Source organism: Micropterus salmoides, unplaced genomic scaffold, assembly GCF_014851395.1.
Source record: "Micropterus salmoides isolate LMB-PRFRI ecotype aquatic unplaced genomic scaffold, ASM1485139v1 Ms_hic_scaffold_13, whole genome shotgun sequence".
Classification (NCBI taxonomy): Eukaryota; Metazoa; Chordata; class Actinopteri; order Centrarchiformes; family Centrarchidae; genus Micropterus; species Micropterus salmoides.
In genome coordinates this window covers 10,540,491-10,556,427 of record NW_024040374.1, presented here as the reverse complement: position 1 = coordinate 10,556,427, position 15,937 = coordinate 10,540,491, and the positions used below count along the sequence as shown (strand labels likewise).

Here is a 15,937-nt window from a genome sequence, read left to right as displayed (position 1 = left end):
CCATGGTGCTGTATAATGTGGTGGAAAATAAACAGTTAAAATGGTCAGTAATGGATAATTTAATTAGACCAATTTGGTTGGACTGACTTTATACACTCTGGGTTTTGGGTGTTTGGACATACCTTATATTTATTTTACAGGATAACAAATGTATGCTCACAAATTAATCATTTGTATTCAAGTTTACAAATGACTAGTTTGACTAATTACAAAAATTTTAGAAATATTGATTGTAAAACCTTTTTGTATGTTTGTACTAGTGGACATATTCAGCTTTTCTCAAGTCTTCTTAAATAGTAGAAACACCAGAGAAGAAGAGGGCAGGCTTTTCAGAAGCCGATTACTGAAACTTTACCAAAACTGATTACAAGCATTATTAGTATTATTACACTGCAAATCGACTGCATGTTATCAATAATGGCTTAGAGACAGGACAAAAAAGAGGCATCTTGCAGGCCTACAGTAATGATTCAAGGCTTATTACTGTGAGATAGTTGTCACACACTTCGTAATGGACTTGATGAACTGACAAAGTACAGGGAGTAGAAGCACAGCATTTTTAAAAGGCTTTGACCTATTAATATATGCATACACACTGGCGTGCACATGTGGTTGCTAAATGATTCTTATAAATAGGTATAAATGGCTTATACTGATCAATTTTAAGGGTTTGTTTGCTTTCACATCACAGGTTTAGTTAAATCGAACACAGCTGTGTTTGTTTTAACTGAACCACACAGGTTACGTTTGAAAACAAAACTCCTGAAAAGAGTGGCGCAGGCCCTATTAAGGTGTACTAAGGGGGTGGAATCAACAACAATACAAATAGGCTACAGTGTCCACGCTGATGCTGTTTGCTGCATGAGATGAGAACCTCTTGGCAGTGACCTCTGCAGAACACAAACAGACTTAGACGTGTTACTGCCCAACACTGTAAAAACCCAAGCCCAAAGGAAGGGTAAAGTAGCCAGGACAGTCTCTGAGCTCATGACACCACCAGAAAGCACTTCTGCGGATGGACCAGGCAGGGCCCTCAAGGATAGAGTTATGGGAAGTTGGGTAGTAACATAAAAGTAACGATGTTATTAATTAATAACAACAATAAATGAAGTAAGGGGTGAAAGGGAAATCTATGCTTCGATACATTGAGATGCAGACTTGGACAATTCTGAATCGATTCACATATGTCAAACGCTTTGCATCAAGATGCATCATAAATTGTTTTATAATCAACAATGGAGTAGAGAGTGAGAGAAAAAGACTCAACGGACTCAATTACTTCGATGTTATTTGTGAGGAAAAGAGGTTTGGACAAATTATTACCTCATTTACATAAATGGATGATGTTTTAATGCTTTGTTATTTACTTAAAATAATTACTTAATAATTACTAGTATCATTTGCCTCTCATAGGAGAAAAATCCGCATGGTAACATTCTTAAAATGTTGCATGTTTAAGGTTTTGAGGTTAACTAAACTCATATTTTTTTTCATCTGAACAGGACTAGATCTTATTTAAAAGTACTCAATCTGCATATCATGGCTAAATCCATCTATCCATCCATTGTCAACTGCTGATCCTGCGTACAGGGTCGCGGGGATGGCTAAATATGAATTATAAAAAATAAAAAAAGGTTTTCATCAGAAAAATCAATCCTTGACAATAACATTTGCCCATCCTGTCAACCCTGTTACTGGCATGTTTTATGGATATAATTATTATAATTTGGAAATAAATGACTATGACTACTAATGGCTGCTAACTTACATGAAAATGTAACAAAAGTGAAAGGCCAGTTAGTCACAGTGAAATTTGAAGTTACAGACCTAATATGGTATTTATTGAATAACACAAGTGTTTTGGAGTATGAATAGCACGTTCTTGGTTAAATATTTGAAAAGTAATTTCTTAAGTGTTAGTAATTTCAAAATAGCACTTGTACACAAAGGTGTGTTTAAATAATCATTAATATTTTGGATTTTCGTTAATCATTTGTTTTAACTTCTTTTAATACTCAGTTGTTTTTTTTGTCACTGTTTTAATACTCAATACAACAATGTGGTACTAAATCTCAAATAAAGATAAAAATAAAACTTGTGGGGTGGGACGAAACATATGCGAGACTGCAGCACGACCCTTCTCCTCATGTTTTCAGGTAAACGAAAGTAAAACCGTTTGAGCAAGCCTGTCAAGGCAGCTAAAACGTACCTTTAAGTTCCAGTAGCCCCCTTCAAAGTAAAACGATCATTTATGTGTCAAAATTTTAACCAAATTCGAGGGAAGAAAAGTATACATTTAAAATACAATTAAGGGGGAAGATTAAGTAAATCAAATACCCCCCCCCCCCCACACACACACACGCCTTTAAAAAATCTCCAAATCTCGCTATGCGTAACTTTGCCCCTGTGTTCAGGTTTAAACAAATCATACCAATTAACAATAATAGCATTTTCCTTTATTTTTGTTTTAAATTTGACAGAGGAACAAAAATCAGATGGAAAATCTTAGAGTGTTTGTAGGATTAAACATCCATTCCACACCACATTTTTATATACAGTCCATGTTCCTCACACACAAAATTGGGACTGATTTTACTCTTTTATTTTGAAGGCGACACCCTAGTACTTCCAGTCCTATTTAGACTGAATGCTAGTGCCTACACACAAAGCATCTACATCTCCCTGGTAAGTGATTCAGCTGCTTTTCACGATCTTGTTCAAAGAAGGATGTAAAACTAAGATATTAGTTTGAGTACTTTTCCCAAAATCCAGTAGTTTCTATCTAGAAGAGTTGTGATAGCCTATATATTAGTTACTTAACTTACATGCCAATTTGCGCACCTAATGTTGAATTGAAAGGCTGTATGGCTGGATATGTAGCTATGACTGACGGCTGTCAAGCATAGGTGTCCTTTACTCTGGGGACGCTGGGGACATGTCTCCACCACTTTTTGAAATGGCTGATTTTGTCCCCACCACTTTTTGAAAGCATTTGCTAAAGGTTTTCTGCAAATTAGCTTGCAACAAGAAATGTTAAATAACAAATACAAATTCTATGGGAAAGGTTTACTTGCACAATATGAATGAATGAATAAAATGCAATGTAAATATAGAAGAAATAGATCTGCCTTGTCCAAAAAAGAACTTCGGCATTTCGACCATAAATTGGCGCAGTAAATGTCTCTTGAATGCAGGAAATTAAGAGTTTAATGCTCAAAATCTTCCGGGGGAGGACCCCTGAGACCCCCCAGTTGACTGGTTCTTATAAATAGTATTGGAGTATCTTGTTGTCTTGTTCTCTGACTCTAATATTGTGCATTATCAGGTCTCATGAACTAAGTGTTTCATCACATCCTTAATATCAGCCCTTAAATGTCCCCACCACTTTTCAACACAAAGTGATGCCCTTGATGTCAAGCTTAAAAGTTTTTAAAGAAGTATTCTACTGTTAAGTTAAATGATGACAGTTCAGTTTCACTGTAATTAGAAATAATTTACCCAAAACAATATATATCTTTAATGCAACTGTTTATGTTTCATTTTCAGACACCACACTACGGGAACACCAACCTATCATGAACCCCAGACTAACCAAGAGCCAGCAGAAAACAATTTGCTCCCAGTTGGGAAGTGTCAAACTACAGCTACTGTACAAGGCCAGCATCCATGGTTTCACCGGCGCAGCCTTCCACCAACAATGTGACACCCGCTGTCCCACAGTGTCTGTGGGCTATAACGCCTCCGGTTTTGTGTTTGGAGGCTACACCAAACAACCTTTTAATCAGTCTGGACAGTACGTGGGTGATGACAAGGCCTTTCTTTTCACCTTCAGTGGAGAAAAGCTCCTCAAATATCCCGTCACCAATCCCACCTATGCAGTGAGAATGATAGGCAACTCTGGTCCATATTTTGGAGAAGCATTGGCTCTTGTCAATGGAAGCCAAGCAGTAGTGTACAGCAGTCCAGGAAATTATTATAACTTCAATGCTGCAGAAATGCACGGCAACAACCTCAACCTGACGGACTGTGAAGTCTATCAGGTGGAGGGTAAGTTCTCTCTTAACAGACAAATATTGACGCTCAGCATGTTTTAAATAGATTGCATCTGACACCAAGAACTTTAGCATTATTATTCCTGTCACAGTCCTGCAACTGATAGTTAGATTCAGCCCTGAACCTATTGACAAGAACATTGACCTTTTCCAATTTTTATTATTGGTGTTTAAATCTGGTTTGTTATACTGTACACAAATAAACATGGTCAATTGGGTCTAAACAAGCTAGCTCTAGTCATGTAGCAGGTTTGTCTTTTTACCACTGACTGATAAAGCAGAACCAGTAGTACAAAATAATGAACCACAAATGTCTGAAGTCTCAGTTTAGTGTGAATTTTTTGTAGGCAGGGAACAGTAAGGAATATAATATGGGAGTTGTTTCATTTAACTACATCCATCAAATGAATACTTTCTGAAAACCAAACAAACTCAGAATTTATCTACTTTAAAAGCCATTATTCGTAACTATGCGACCAAATTCAGAAATGGCTTGTCTGAGGGATGTTTATTTTTAGATTTATTTATGAGATCACTGTAATTCATGTGTCATAACTCAGAAATGATTGTTTATTTTGTTAATGTTTACGATGTAATACATTAAAATGAGTGGCTGGATTATATTTTAATAAAATTGTATAATATTGTTTTGTAAAAGCTGTTTTTGCTCTTCAACAGAAAGCCCAGAATTTGAGAAGCCATGGAGGCCAGTGGTCTGGGAAAATGAGTAAGCTGGATGGGGCCCCAGTTTGAATCATAAAATGCTATTACATATTATTTTTTAATATGTTGCATTATACCACACCATGTCATACTGACATAACTTGACATAACAAATCGCCCTACATGGTAATAGATGAGGATGTAATGAATGTGTTAAAACACACAACATAATGTATGCTTGTCATACTTGATATTGAGCATGTGCTAGTTGAACAAGCTTGCTGCGGCATGGGTGTGGATCCACCCATTTAAATTGAATTGTAATTATGTTAGGTCAGATTTATGGTTAGGCACCACATATTTAAAGCACAGTACTAGTCATGTACACATTAGCCACCTTTTTACTATTTCAGTTTAATAAACTGCTCTTGTCTCTTCAGGAAGAGGACCAAGATGATGGACAGTATTAAGCTCTACTGTCCCTTGGCCAGCTCTGTGTCCCAGGTTCGGGTCTTGCTAATTGGACCAGTTGGAGCTGGAAAGTCAAGCTTCTTCAATTCTATCAACTCTGTATTCAGAGGCCATGTCACCAGCCAGGCCATCGCTGGTTGCTCTACCACCAGCCTCACCACACAGGTTAGTTCCTGGAGGGCTGCAGTAATCAGTACAATTCATATATCTTTTACACCCATTAAGCCAAAAATAAACAATGAAACATTATTACTATGGCCATTTATGCTCTGATAACTTGGAAACAGATGAATTGAATATTGAGGAGATCTAATAAAATGTTCTACCTCAGCACCTCCCATTCCAGTGAAAAATGCACTTTTGGATTGTGTTAATAAAGACAGCTAACATAACACCAAGATGTGATGAATCACTTTCACCATCTCCAATTTGTTTTTAATGATATGATAAATAATGATAATCTCCATTATTACCGTACAGTTTCGCACCTACTCAGTGAAAGCTGGACGAGGAGGGAAACCTCTGCCAATCATCTTATGTGATACCATGGGATTGGAGGAAAGCACGGGGGCGGGACTTGACATAGATGATATCGTCAGCATCCTCAAAGGTCATCTGCCAGACAGTTATCAGGTAGAGCTTTTGATGCATTCAGCTAGATAATAAACACAAAATACTTCATACTGCACTGATATGGTTGACAATATGGTTTCTTTCACCTGTATGATTCAGTTCAACCCCTCTGCTCCTCTGCAATCGGAGGCCCATGGCTATCGTAAGTCTCCAGCGCTCAAGGACAAAATCCACTGTGTGGCCTACATCATTGATGCTTGCAAGGTCTCCATTATGCCTACAAAGCTGGAGGAGAAGCTGGCAGCCATCCGTAGAAAGGTCAACTTAATGGGTCAGTTAAAATAAAATATAAGACTCCCGGTAACAGTTTACACTCCTATACCTCCCAAATCTAAGGTTACAGTAATTTATGTATATGGCTTTACCATAATACAGTACAGTAGATACATAGGACTTTAGAGAAAGAGACAGGTTGTCTTCAGTTTTTGAAAACTGTTTTGTTTTGTTGGTTTGCAGGGATTCCTCAGCTGGTCCTGATGACTAAAGTAGATGAAGCCTGTCCCTTTGTTTCACAGGATATTAAGAATGTTTACAAGAGTGGCTACATCAAGGAACTGGTGAGATCAACTTTTAATTCGCCTGTAGGATTTTTTTTCTGAAAAAGAACATTTAAATAGGCTCGTTTGTTTGAATTTTGGCCTTCATGGAAGTATAAAAACCATACAGTAACATGAAATTGTTTTCCTCCTCATGCTTTGTCTTTTATTTTTATATTTTACTTGCTTCATGTTCTCCTGTGTTCTTAAGCAAACAGTGTTTTGTTAATTCAGTACTACAGATTGCAGTTCTCTGTCAAAAGAACTTTATTCTGCTTTTGTGATCCAGATGCAAGAGGTCAGTGCTCAGCTCGGTGTGCCTTTGTCCTGCGTTGTTCCAGTGAAGAACTACAGCCAAGAGTTGGAGTTGGACCTCAACTGCGACATCCTACTGCTCAGCTCCATCATTCAGATGCTTCGCTTCGCTGATAATTACTTTGATGAACTTAGTGACCGATCCAGCAGTATTCAAACCAAAGAATAGTATGCTAATAGTGGCGCAGCAAATGCTTATATCTTGTCCCATTGAAATGAAATGTTACTCAAAATCACCCATTGTTCAGCAGGTTTGTTGACATTTCTGTAGACCTTTTTGCGTGGAAGACAATGTAGCTATCACAGATTCCAGATATCTTGAACTCAACATCTCAAATGCGAAACTGACGTGAATGCTCCTTGGGAATCTCCGAGCACTCCTATGAATGCTGGGAGATGTTTTCCCTCTAGAGTGTACCGGGCTGCTGAGCACCTTCAGTTTCTGTCTTCAGAAACTCAGTGAGCTGCTCTATATGTTGACGGTGTTCCTTAGCTACAAAATATTTAGTGTTTTTCCTGTAATTTATTATCATTAGCAGGGGTATTTATTCCTTTATTTATATATCTGTCTAAACATTTTTGTCTTTCTGCAACTTATTCTTACTGCCACAAATTTACACATTTATACCACCCAGATTTTGTAGTAGCTGCTAAACATTATACATACTGGTACCGAGTCTTAAGCTGATGATACACGGGGCAGCAACGGGGAAAACTAATTACCAGTTTCTCAGATGTTTGTTTTGGCAGAATAAATCATGTTTAATGTTATGTTGCATGTCATATCCATTGGGTATGTGCTACTAGTTGGGTCAGTGTCACTAAAAGCTCTTGCTGGTCAGACAAAATGCCTTGTAAAATTTAAACATTAAAAAGAATTGAAAATCTGAATTCCTATGTATGTCCTTTATTATTCCTAAAATGAACAATTCCAGTCAGTATTCCGCTGTCCAATAAAAGCTCAAAGTGCATGAATGAACAGAAAAACGGAAATTTATTAATGCAGGTCAGACAGTTACAGCAAACAGTGTTGGAGTCGGACCGGCTGAGGAGCAGTCCCTCCCTGTGTAAAAGGGCTGTGGTATTACAGCAAACTGTAAACTACACAAAACACATCACACCTCTTATCTGACTCACCACCTGCTTTCACATCAGTGAGATCAACTGTGAATTAGAGTGGCTTATACATTGGCAACTGTCCTCTGAGCGACAATAATCTGTTAAAAAATAATTAAGCTCTGTGATCAGGATCACTTTTAAACAAACAAACAAACACATTTCTTGAAATAGTGTTTAAAATATCAATGCTGTTTTAGTGCACATAAAAAAACAGGGAGCTCTCTCCAACGTTTACAATAAACTGGTTGTACAACTTTGTAACTGTCGCACATGGCCAACAAGGATGATGGACGATAGTGAAGACGGAATGTCCTGGAAATGGAAAACACACCTGGAACTCAATGTTATTCAGCCAGTCAGCTTCCTTTTCTTCAATGGCGCTGCACAGTGGCCACCAGCGAGAGGACGGTGTTCGTACTGGGAGGCTCCTGGTGGAAATCCGTGAAACAAAAAGGATATTCAGCAGTTCTGTTTATATGATCAGATGACATTGGTGAGGTTGGTTCAGGTCGGGAGCACGGAGGAAGAACACTAGGGACGGAGCAGAAGGGAGGCTCTTATGGCACAGCTGACACTCTCCGACATTTCAAACAGTCAGATGATTTTCCTCTCGTCAGCCAACGGCTTCAGTCATCAACAGAAAAAGGCAGCCACGTGGAGAAGAAATCATTTCATCTTCAACCACTTGAGTTACAGTGCAGAACACGTGTACATACACACATCCAAAAACACACACTTGCACACAAACGAGTACACATGGGCTTGGTCAGAGTCCAAAGGCTGATTTCAGTGACAACCAGAGTGGAGAATAAAGCTGAACATTTGGCACGTACACTGCAGCTCTCTCCCTGCACTTATGTTAAAGCAAAATAAAAGACCTTTTGGCTAATTGCCCAACGAAGGTTGAGGTCAAGGGCAACTGGACTTGGTTGAAGATACTGAAGAAACTGAAGAAGTCTCTTGGATGAGGGACGAAACATCTTCTAGTATCTTCAACCTTCAAGTCCAGTTGCCCTTGACCTCAACCTTCGTTGGATAACTATGACCTGGATGACTAAGAACCTTCACAGACATTTTAGCTAATTGTGTTTGTCAACTTAGTACACAGACAGCAAAATCATATTTGGGTGGCTGGCTGTGGTCCTCACACTTACTGTAGATATAAGCAACTACTAATGTAATAAGAATAAAATAGTAGTGCAAGTTTTTTTTTTCCTTTTCTTTTAAAATCAAAATAGCTTGTGTATTTTGTTTGATCTTTTTAGCTATTTTACATGAGGCAACTTCCCTCGCTAAACATAATGTAATCCTATAAAACTATACATATGTGGATTTACTTAATATTCAACTTCAAACCTGATTTAAGTTCTCACTTTCAACATTCAGTACTACTGGTTGATTGGTTTATCATTCAATACAGTTTTTATACAAACGTGTTAGCACTGAGCAACACAACCAATAGTCCACTATGGATGCAGGGAAGAGGTATCCATGTGCTGTTCTCATTGTGTAAAGAATTAATTAAAAAGTATATTGTTTGAGCAAGAAAAAGGGTAAAGAAGTTGTTGGCCTAGGAGTGCAAATGGCCTCAGGACTGTTTGGCAATGATGGGAAATATTGGAACTTAATCTTGTTTATTAATGTTATGCTAGGTTTTCATTTTAGGGATGAATTGTGCTATGTAATATATACTTTGGAGCCTCCACTACATTAGAAAATTGCCTAATTTAATGTGCTGACTCTGGTATCTACAGTGAATTTTGATGACAGTTATAAGGTATTAAGGGGTGAAGATTTATACCAATATCCTGCGGGTATTGTCTACATAGTGTTGCATAGTTACAACACAGACAGATACACTCAGTTTCTCCACAACTTCTGTGATGGATTATCTGGCTCTTTTCAGTCTGTAAAAGAACAAAGGCCAGAAAATGGATTGAAAAAGAAACACAATCCCTGATATTTCCAGCTATAATTACCGTTTGCAGATACCAGAGATAGTTGGTTCTGTAAAGCTAATTGGGATTATGTGGCGTTCTGTTAAGCTAATTCCAACTGTATCATTAAAAGTATAAAAAGGACGAAACAGACACAGAAAGGGTCTGTTGTGATCACAGCGAACTAAACTGTGCACAGAATTATGGCTGCATATTAGAAATATGCATGCAGCAACACAGAAAATAAAAATGGCAATTAAATATTTACAGGCATGAGCTGGAACTGGGGTAAAAAAAAAAATTTGGTCATATATATTTAGGGTCATATTACACAAATTAAGCTTTTTCAACCCACGACTGAAGAAAGAGAAGGGGCTTTAACTACATAAAAATCTCTACAGGTTGTCACTTTGGATCTTCAGCGTTTGGACTCGACCGGTTTGATTACACGCTGTGCTTAAGTCAACATCTAGAGAGATGACATTCAAATTGCAAACAGTAAAAAAAAAAAATTAAAATTAACAAAAACTTTTCCTTGTTTTTTTCCTTCTCTTAAAGAACTGTACAAGATTATTAAAAAATCAATAATTTGTTATACATATTTATATGACAACATTGTTTACGTTATATTACTATAAAGAAATACAACAATTTGTGTTGTTCTTGCTTAAGACTCTGAATGCAGTATTCCTTTTTCAGCGTGCTGTGGCTTTGCTGCGCTGAAGATGGTTAATGTAGATCACTATATTTCTATGCAGTAAATCTTGTAATATCTCTGCAGCTGTAGCGGTGTCACTATCACTGATCATACTGTCCACTGTGAGGACAGTGGGAGCAGGTTTAATTCTCAGCTACCTAAAAACATAATCTCACACAGATAAAATGACTATGACTCTGTGGTAGCAATTTCTGGCCACAGGGTGGAGCTACATTATTGACCCACATGAGGGATGCCATTGAGTGAGTGAATTCAGCTTTCTTATAATGAGCTTTACGAGATATAACTCAGCAAAACAGTATCAGCGACGACCACTTAACTTTAAGCCTTGCTGATGCTTCACCGTCACCTGTGAAGCAGAGAAAATCAACAGTCATGTTTTAGTTCACTCAGATGAAAAAATAAGTGAAAGACAGGTGGCTGGTCCAGTCCCCCGTCTGTTTCTTCCCTCATCTTTCCAGCTATTTGCAGTCCAAAAAGCTAGTGAGCTCTGCTTTGCCACCAGCTGAAAAAAGGAATACTGCACTTCTCTGCTGCTTGTTTCTTCAACGTGTGTTCTTCAGCTCTAGTGTGCATCCTGCAGGGGACAGAGAGGGTCAGTCTAGGCAGGGCCCTCCTTTGGAGAGGACGGGGTCTGAGATGTGGAGCTTGTGGAAGGGGAGGCAGAGCTCTTCAGGGAGCCCAGAGTCTTGCTGAGCCAAGAGTTCTTGGCCGCCTGTATCTCGTTCATCAGGACTCCCCGCTGGTGCTCAAGTTCCTGCAGAGTGACAAGAGGAGCAGAGAAGATTCAGCAAGGGGAGCACTGAGAAAATGCACTTTGGGTCATATGTCAATGCATTCTCTCTTGTAACACACTGCCCTTTGTCATGTGGCTCTGTATTTGTATGTACTGTATATTTATGATGTTGTGTTTTTAGGATTACGAAGTTGATATTTTTGTTTTTTTGTAAAATGCCTTGACAACTACTGGCTGGATTGCCATGGAATTAGGTACAGGTATCAATGTACCTTTATGGATTACCTAAAATTACTGTGTTGATCCCTTAACTTAATGGCACAAATCTAGTGCCATCATTAGGTTAGCATTTAAATGTGTCCAGTACTTTTTCTGCAAAAACTAAAGATTGCCATCAGCCTCAGCTGTACAATGTGTTTTGTACTAATTAGCAAATGTAAGCAAGTTAACACACTGAACTAAGATGGTACACATATGGTAAACATAGCTGCTATACATCTGCATATTAGCATTGTCATAGTGAGTATGCTAGCATGCTGACATTAGCATTTAGCTAAGCGCTGCTGTACCTAAATAAAGCCTTACAGAGCAGCTAGGATGGATGTGGACTCTAAATCTTGCTTGGTGTCCTTTGTTTTTAACTTGTTACTGTTACTGAATGAGCAATAAACTCAAACAAACAAATAAAATGATCTAGATTTTTTCCTTCGTGAGACTATTAGATACAATAAAAAGTAAAACTGGTTAAAAGATCTATTTCCTAAAGACTCCTACAGACTTGGTATACTGCCCTGCATCCCTGCAGCATTAATCTTATTGATATCACTGTCTCTCCCTGGTGCTGCTGACCTGGATGCGGCACTTAGCCTCCACCAGTTGCAGTTTGGTCTGTGCCAGCTCCAGCTCCAGATGCCTCAGCTGCTCCTTCAGTCCGTCCTTCTCCTCGTCCAGCGGCTCGGTGCATGTCTTGTCCCTGCCGGGGGATGACACCTGGAGGGACCCCAGGGTGTTGAACAGGTCCTTACAATGCCCACACCCCATGACTTTACTCTGCACGGGCGCACACACACACACACACACACACACACACGTTAGCAGAGGTTGGTGGATGAACATGCTGTACACATGCGAGTACAGGTAAAAACACATGTTCTTGTGCATGTACACTCACATGTTGGAGCAGACACATCTCTGTGCTACAGTACAAACAAGGAATGTGCTAAAGCAGAAGAACACATCTGGTGTGGCAGAACACTAGCTTGTTATACAGTAGGGGAAAATAATGTTCTTGGTAGTTTATACTGTATTTCTTACAGACAAAATGTCACACACTCTTAGTCTTGATGCAAAAAACCTTGTGAGCAAAACGGTGGATAGATATACTAAGATTAAGAATGTGAGATCCATCTTTTCCTCTGATTCTGCCTTTTGCCTGGTGGCCAGGACCTCACAAGCAGACACATGAAAACTTTTTTAAACAGATTATTCCTGTCAAGTACTCATTGCTCAAGGGGAAGTTTCATTTTCACAGTTGATCTATTTCATCATACTAAATGCACAGCTCCACCCTGCCATCTACAACCCAACAATATTTGTTAAGTGCAAAAAAGTAATGCAAAGTTCAGCCATAGCTAACATAGTACAATGATGTTTCTCTCTGAATTAGGTTTCTTTTCTTGTCCTCTCAGCTTCCATCTCTCTTTCTTGTTTTTTATAGCAATACAAATAACAGCTCGTTACTGCTGTACCATAACAGGGTCCTGTTGTAAACCAACCATCAGAGTGACATCAGTGGAAGTGTTACAATAACACAGACATATACAGTTTTACTATCCTGAATACTTTTAATTAATCCCTCCCTGCCGCACCCACAAAGAGCAACATCACATGTTTGACAAGGGCTAAAAGAGCAGCGTGGGATGATTTGTGCAATCAGGGCTATTATGGGTGTGATAATGTACCAACCTGGGATTGTCTTAACTGAACTGAAAGACAGTACAGTCCTGCAAATTCCTTTGTTCTGTGATGCAATATATTGTCGCCTTAGGAATTTAAAACGCTCCTAACTTGCATCTGCAACCTTCTACAGTAGCTGTGCATTAACAATGTAATCTCACCCTGACGATGTCCAGCTCTTCTTTTGTCGCTGCCTGCTGTTTTTCCAGCCGGGTGCTCAGTTGGGAGCAGATCTGAAACACAGAGAGGAAGACAGGTTATATAAGAGATGTCACATTTGAATTACAACGTAAGAAATACACTGAATAATTCTTAACTTGTGTTTCTCCAGGAGGCAAAACTCAACTGAGCTGTATGATATTTTCAAATATCAAAGGTCTTTTCACACTTACATAGATCCATATATTTAAGGAAAGAAATCTACCAAATCCACCTACCTATCAAGTCATTACTCCTGCACAAATACTTATTTATTCCAGCATCATTTGCACTATGCTTCATTGCACGGTGTACATGTATGCACCTGTATATCACATCCACCTCCAACATGTACATACTCCTGCATCCTTTGCACTCTGCTCACTGCACTATTTGTCAATATGTCTATATTGTTTTTGTTCATAGTGTGTATTTGTGTTGTCTACACTGAAGTCTGTGTCTGATTTTATCTTGTTTTTATTATTGTGATTTTGTATTTTTGTATGAGTAAGCACATCGTGAGCAATGTACAATCCAGAGTTAAATTCCTCGTATGTGTACACATACCTGGCAATAAAGCTGATTCTGATTCTTTGGGCTTTACCTGGTATGTAGCTCAGTATTCATTACCCCGTTACTTTCTGTAAAGAGTTATTTTATTGTAGCAGTGAAGGAGGTTGCATAAATTATACAAAAACAATTTAAAGATGAATACATGTTTTGGTTATTTCTGTTACTACTAATAATATGGCCTTTATTTGCAGAACACTTACAGAAACAATTGTAAAGAGCTCACAAAATAAATCAGGTGTGAATAATACACGAAACGTAAATGTACAGATTAGGGCTGTCCCCGACTATGTTGATTTACATAGTCGAATCAGGATTGTCAAGTCCTGCCTATAGTCGAATCATCATGTGTGTTTTTGTGCGGGGCGATTGCAGGGGGGGGGAGGGGTCTCTATTCATTCTCAGTTTCTCTTCATTCAACTTAGACTGTAAATTTCCAGCTAAACTGAGGCTTTTTGAAGACTCTTTTCTCGTCTGTCAATCACCAGTCTTGGGTGAGTTTTGCGTGCATGCCGTGCTGCCACCAACTACATGTACGTCGCGGTTCCTTGAGGGTCTATTTCAAGTAGCCGGCTATTTAAAAATGATAAAATATTCTGAGTGGTTCATCAGCGGTGATAAATTATCGGAAAGTCCCGTGAGGTGCGGACAACTTGGCATAACACCAATGAAGCCAGGGCTCAGTCTCTTCAACAAGTGTTCCTCTTCCGCCACCACACACACGCTACGCCTACACATGCGCACTGACCCAGGGTTAGGGTTACAATTTTGGATTTATTTACGCACTTTTAAAAACATTTCTTGAAAGTTTTATTCTTTTTACATGTTTATTTACAGCATTAAATGTTGAAATGTATATTGTTACAGGCTGTATATGAACTTATTGGGAGAAAACTGGCAGTTCTATGTAAAATCAGGCATTGAGCACCATGATATCGCCAAATGGCATAATCCTTGTTTCGCTGCGAAGCTTCGACTGTGAGATTGAGAGTCGAATCAGGCTCCGCCCATTGAAGCACCAAATCTTCGACTATTGGGGCTCAGCCCTAGTACTTTGCCGTTGATGATTTTGTCAAATTTAGTCCAATGTACTGACTGTAAATGAGCAAATGAGTGTTAATGCCATTTTAAATACAGCAGATGGATTTAGGTTATTAAAGTGTCCAACCTGTTTGTATTCAGCTATGATGGCCGTTGTTTTCTTTATCTCCAGCTCAGCCTTTTCTAGCTCCCTCCTGAACACTTCCTTCAGCTGAAAGGGACAAAACATGATGACGAAAACATAAAATCGCACATTAATTAGAAGGATGAGGTCATAACAACATAACATAATGTTTATACATATGCAGATATCAGGATGATAAAAAAGCCTTTGTAAGAATTAATTACAGTACTGACTTATTAAATCATTATGCAACTGTGGTTCAATATAGACTGCATCAGTCTCATTTTAAGGGCTCATGAACAATATCTTTACCAATATCGGTAACTTTGGTGATCAATAGTAACCACCACTCTCAATCCTAGATTTTGACCACACTAGACCTCAAACTGATACAGTACATGTACACAGTAAAAGGTTGTGTTTGAGTGAAATGTGAGTTTTAAATATGCTCTAAATGTTAAATAATAGAGGCCATGAATTTCCATTGAATGTTTTATTAAGCTGTTGATGAACACTGATTACAAACAACACTGATACACTGAGTATCAACTCTATTGGCCCTCTGCTCTAATTATGTAACACAATTACTCTGTTGTGACTTGGTGATTCATAGCCATTATAAGGCACCTGCTGACACATTTTGTCTGGTCACTGACTGAAACTAATGTAAGTCATTAATTACTAATTGTGCCCCATTCAATGGAGTTTTAAGTAATTATAACCAAACTTAATGAAGCCATTAAGCCCACTTTGGAGGAGACACATGCTGTGTTGCCTCAAAAACATTGAGTCAAATTTCTGTTTTTACAACAAACTACAGTAACATAAACAAAAGCTTTGACTGCAAAGATGATTGAGCCAATTGACC

General features: G+C 38.5%; 2 protein-coding genes across 4 annotated transcripts in view; one reads left to right on the top strand and one right to left on the bottom strand.

Annotated features, from left to right (window-relative positions):
* Window positions 1-2,640: 2,640 nt before the first annotated feature.
* Window positions 2,641-7,561, top strand: LOC119900477 (interferon-induced protein 44-like). Its single transcript, XM_038715473.1, has 8 exons — window positions 2,641-2,685; window positions 3,547-4,047; window positions 4,731-4,779; window positions 5,156-5,351; window positions 5,667-5,819; window positions 5,919-6,090; window positions 6,276-6,376; window positions 6,645-7,561. Exons 2-8 carry the CDS (start codon window positions 3,576-3,578, stop codon window positions 6,837-6,839), a joined length of 1,338 nt encoding a protein of 445 aa, XP_038571401.1. The 5' UTR covers window positions 2,641-2,685; window positions 3,547-3,575; the 3' UTR covers window positions 6,840-7,561.
* Window positions 7,562-7,647: 86 nt separating this feature from the next.
* The window catches only part of rabgap1l (RAB GTPase activating protein 1-like), a 132,896-nt gene continuing 124,606 nt past the window's right edge, over window positions 7,648-15,937 (bottom strand). For all 3 annotated transcript variants that reach the window (XM_038715470.1, XM_038715471.1, XM_038715472.1), the window contains 4 exons: window positions 15,073-15,156; window positions 13,298-13,369; window positions 12,030-12,230; window positions 7,648-11,201 (listed from right to left, as the gene is read on the bottom strand). In XM_038715470.1, the coding sequence (XP_038571398.1) occupies window positions 11,046-11,201; window positions 12,030-12,230; window positions 13,298-13,369; window positions 15,073-15,156 (513 nt within the window). In that variant the 3' untranslated portion in view covers window positions 7,648-11,045. The remainder of the gene's footprint in view (window positions 11,202-12,029; window positions 12,231-13,297; window positions 13,370-15,072; window positions 15,157-15,937) is intronic.

What these genes read in the sequence shown, in the direction of transcription:
- LOC119900477 (XM_038715473.1), top strand. Translation starts at nt 3,576, where the DNA reads ATGAACCCCAGACTAACCAAGAGCCAGCAGAAAACAATTTGCTCCCAG. An exon ending in CCAGTGGTCTGGGAAAATGA is followed by an intron (nt 4,780 to 5,155) that starts GTAAGCTGGATG and finishes TTGTCTCTTCAG; the next exon opens with GAAGAGGACCAAGATGATGG. An exon ending in ATCTGCCAGACAGTTATCAG is followed by an intron (nt 5,820 to 5,918) that starts GTAGAGCTTTTG and finishes TGTATGATTCAG; the next exon opens with TTCAACCCCTCTGCTCCTCT.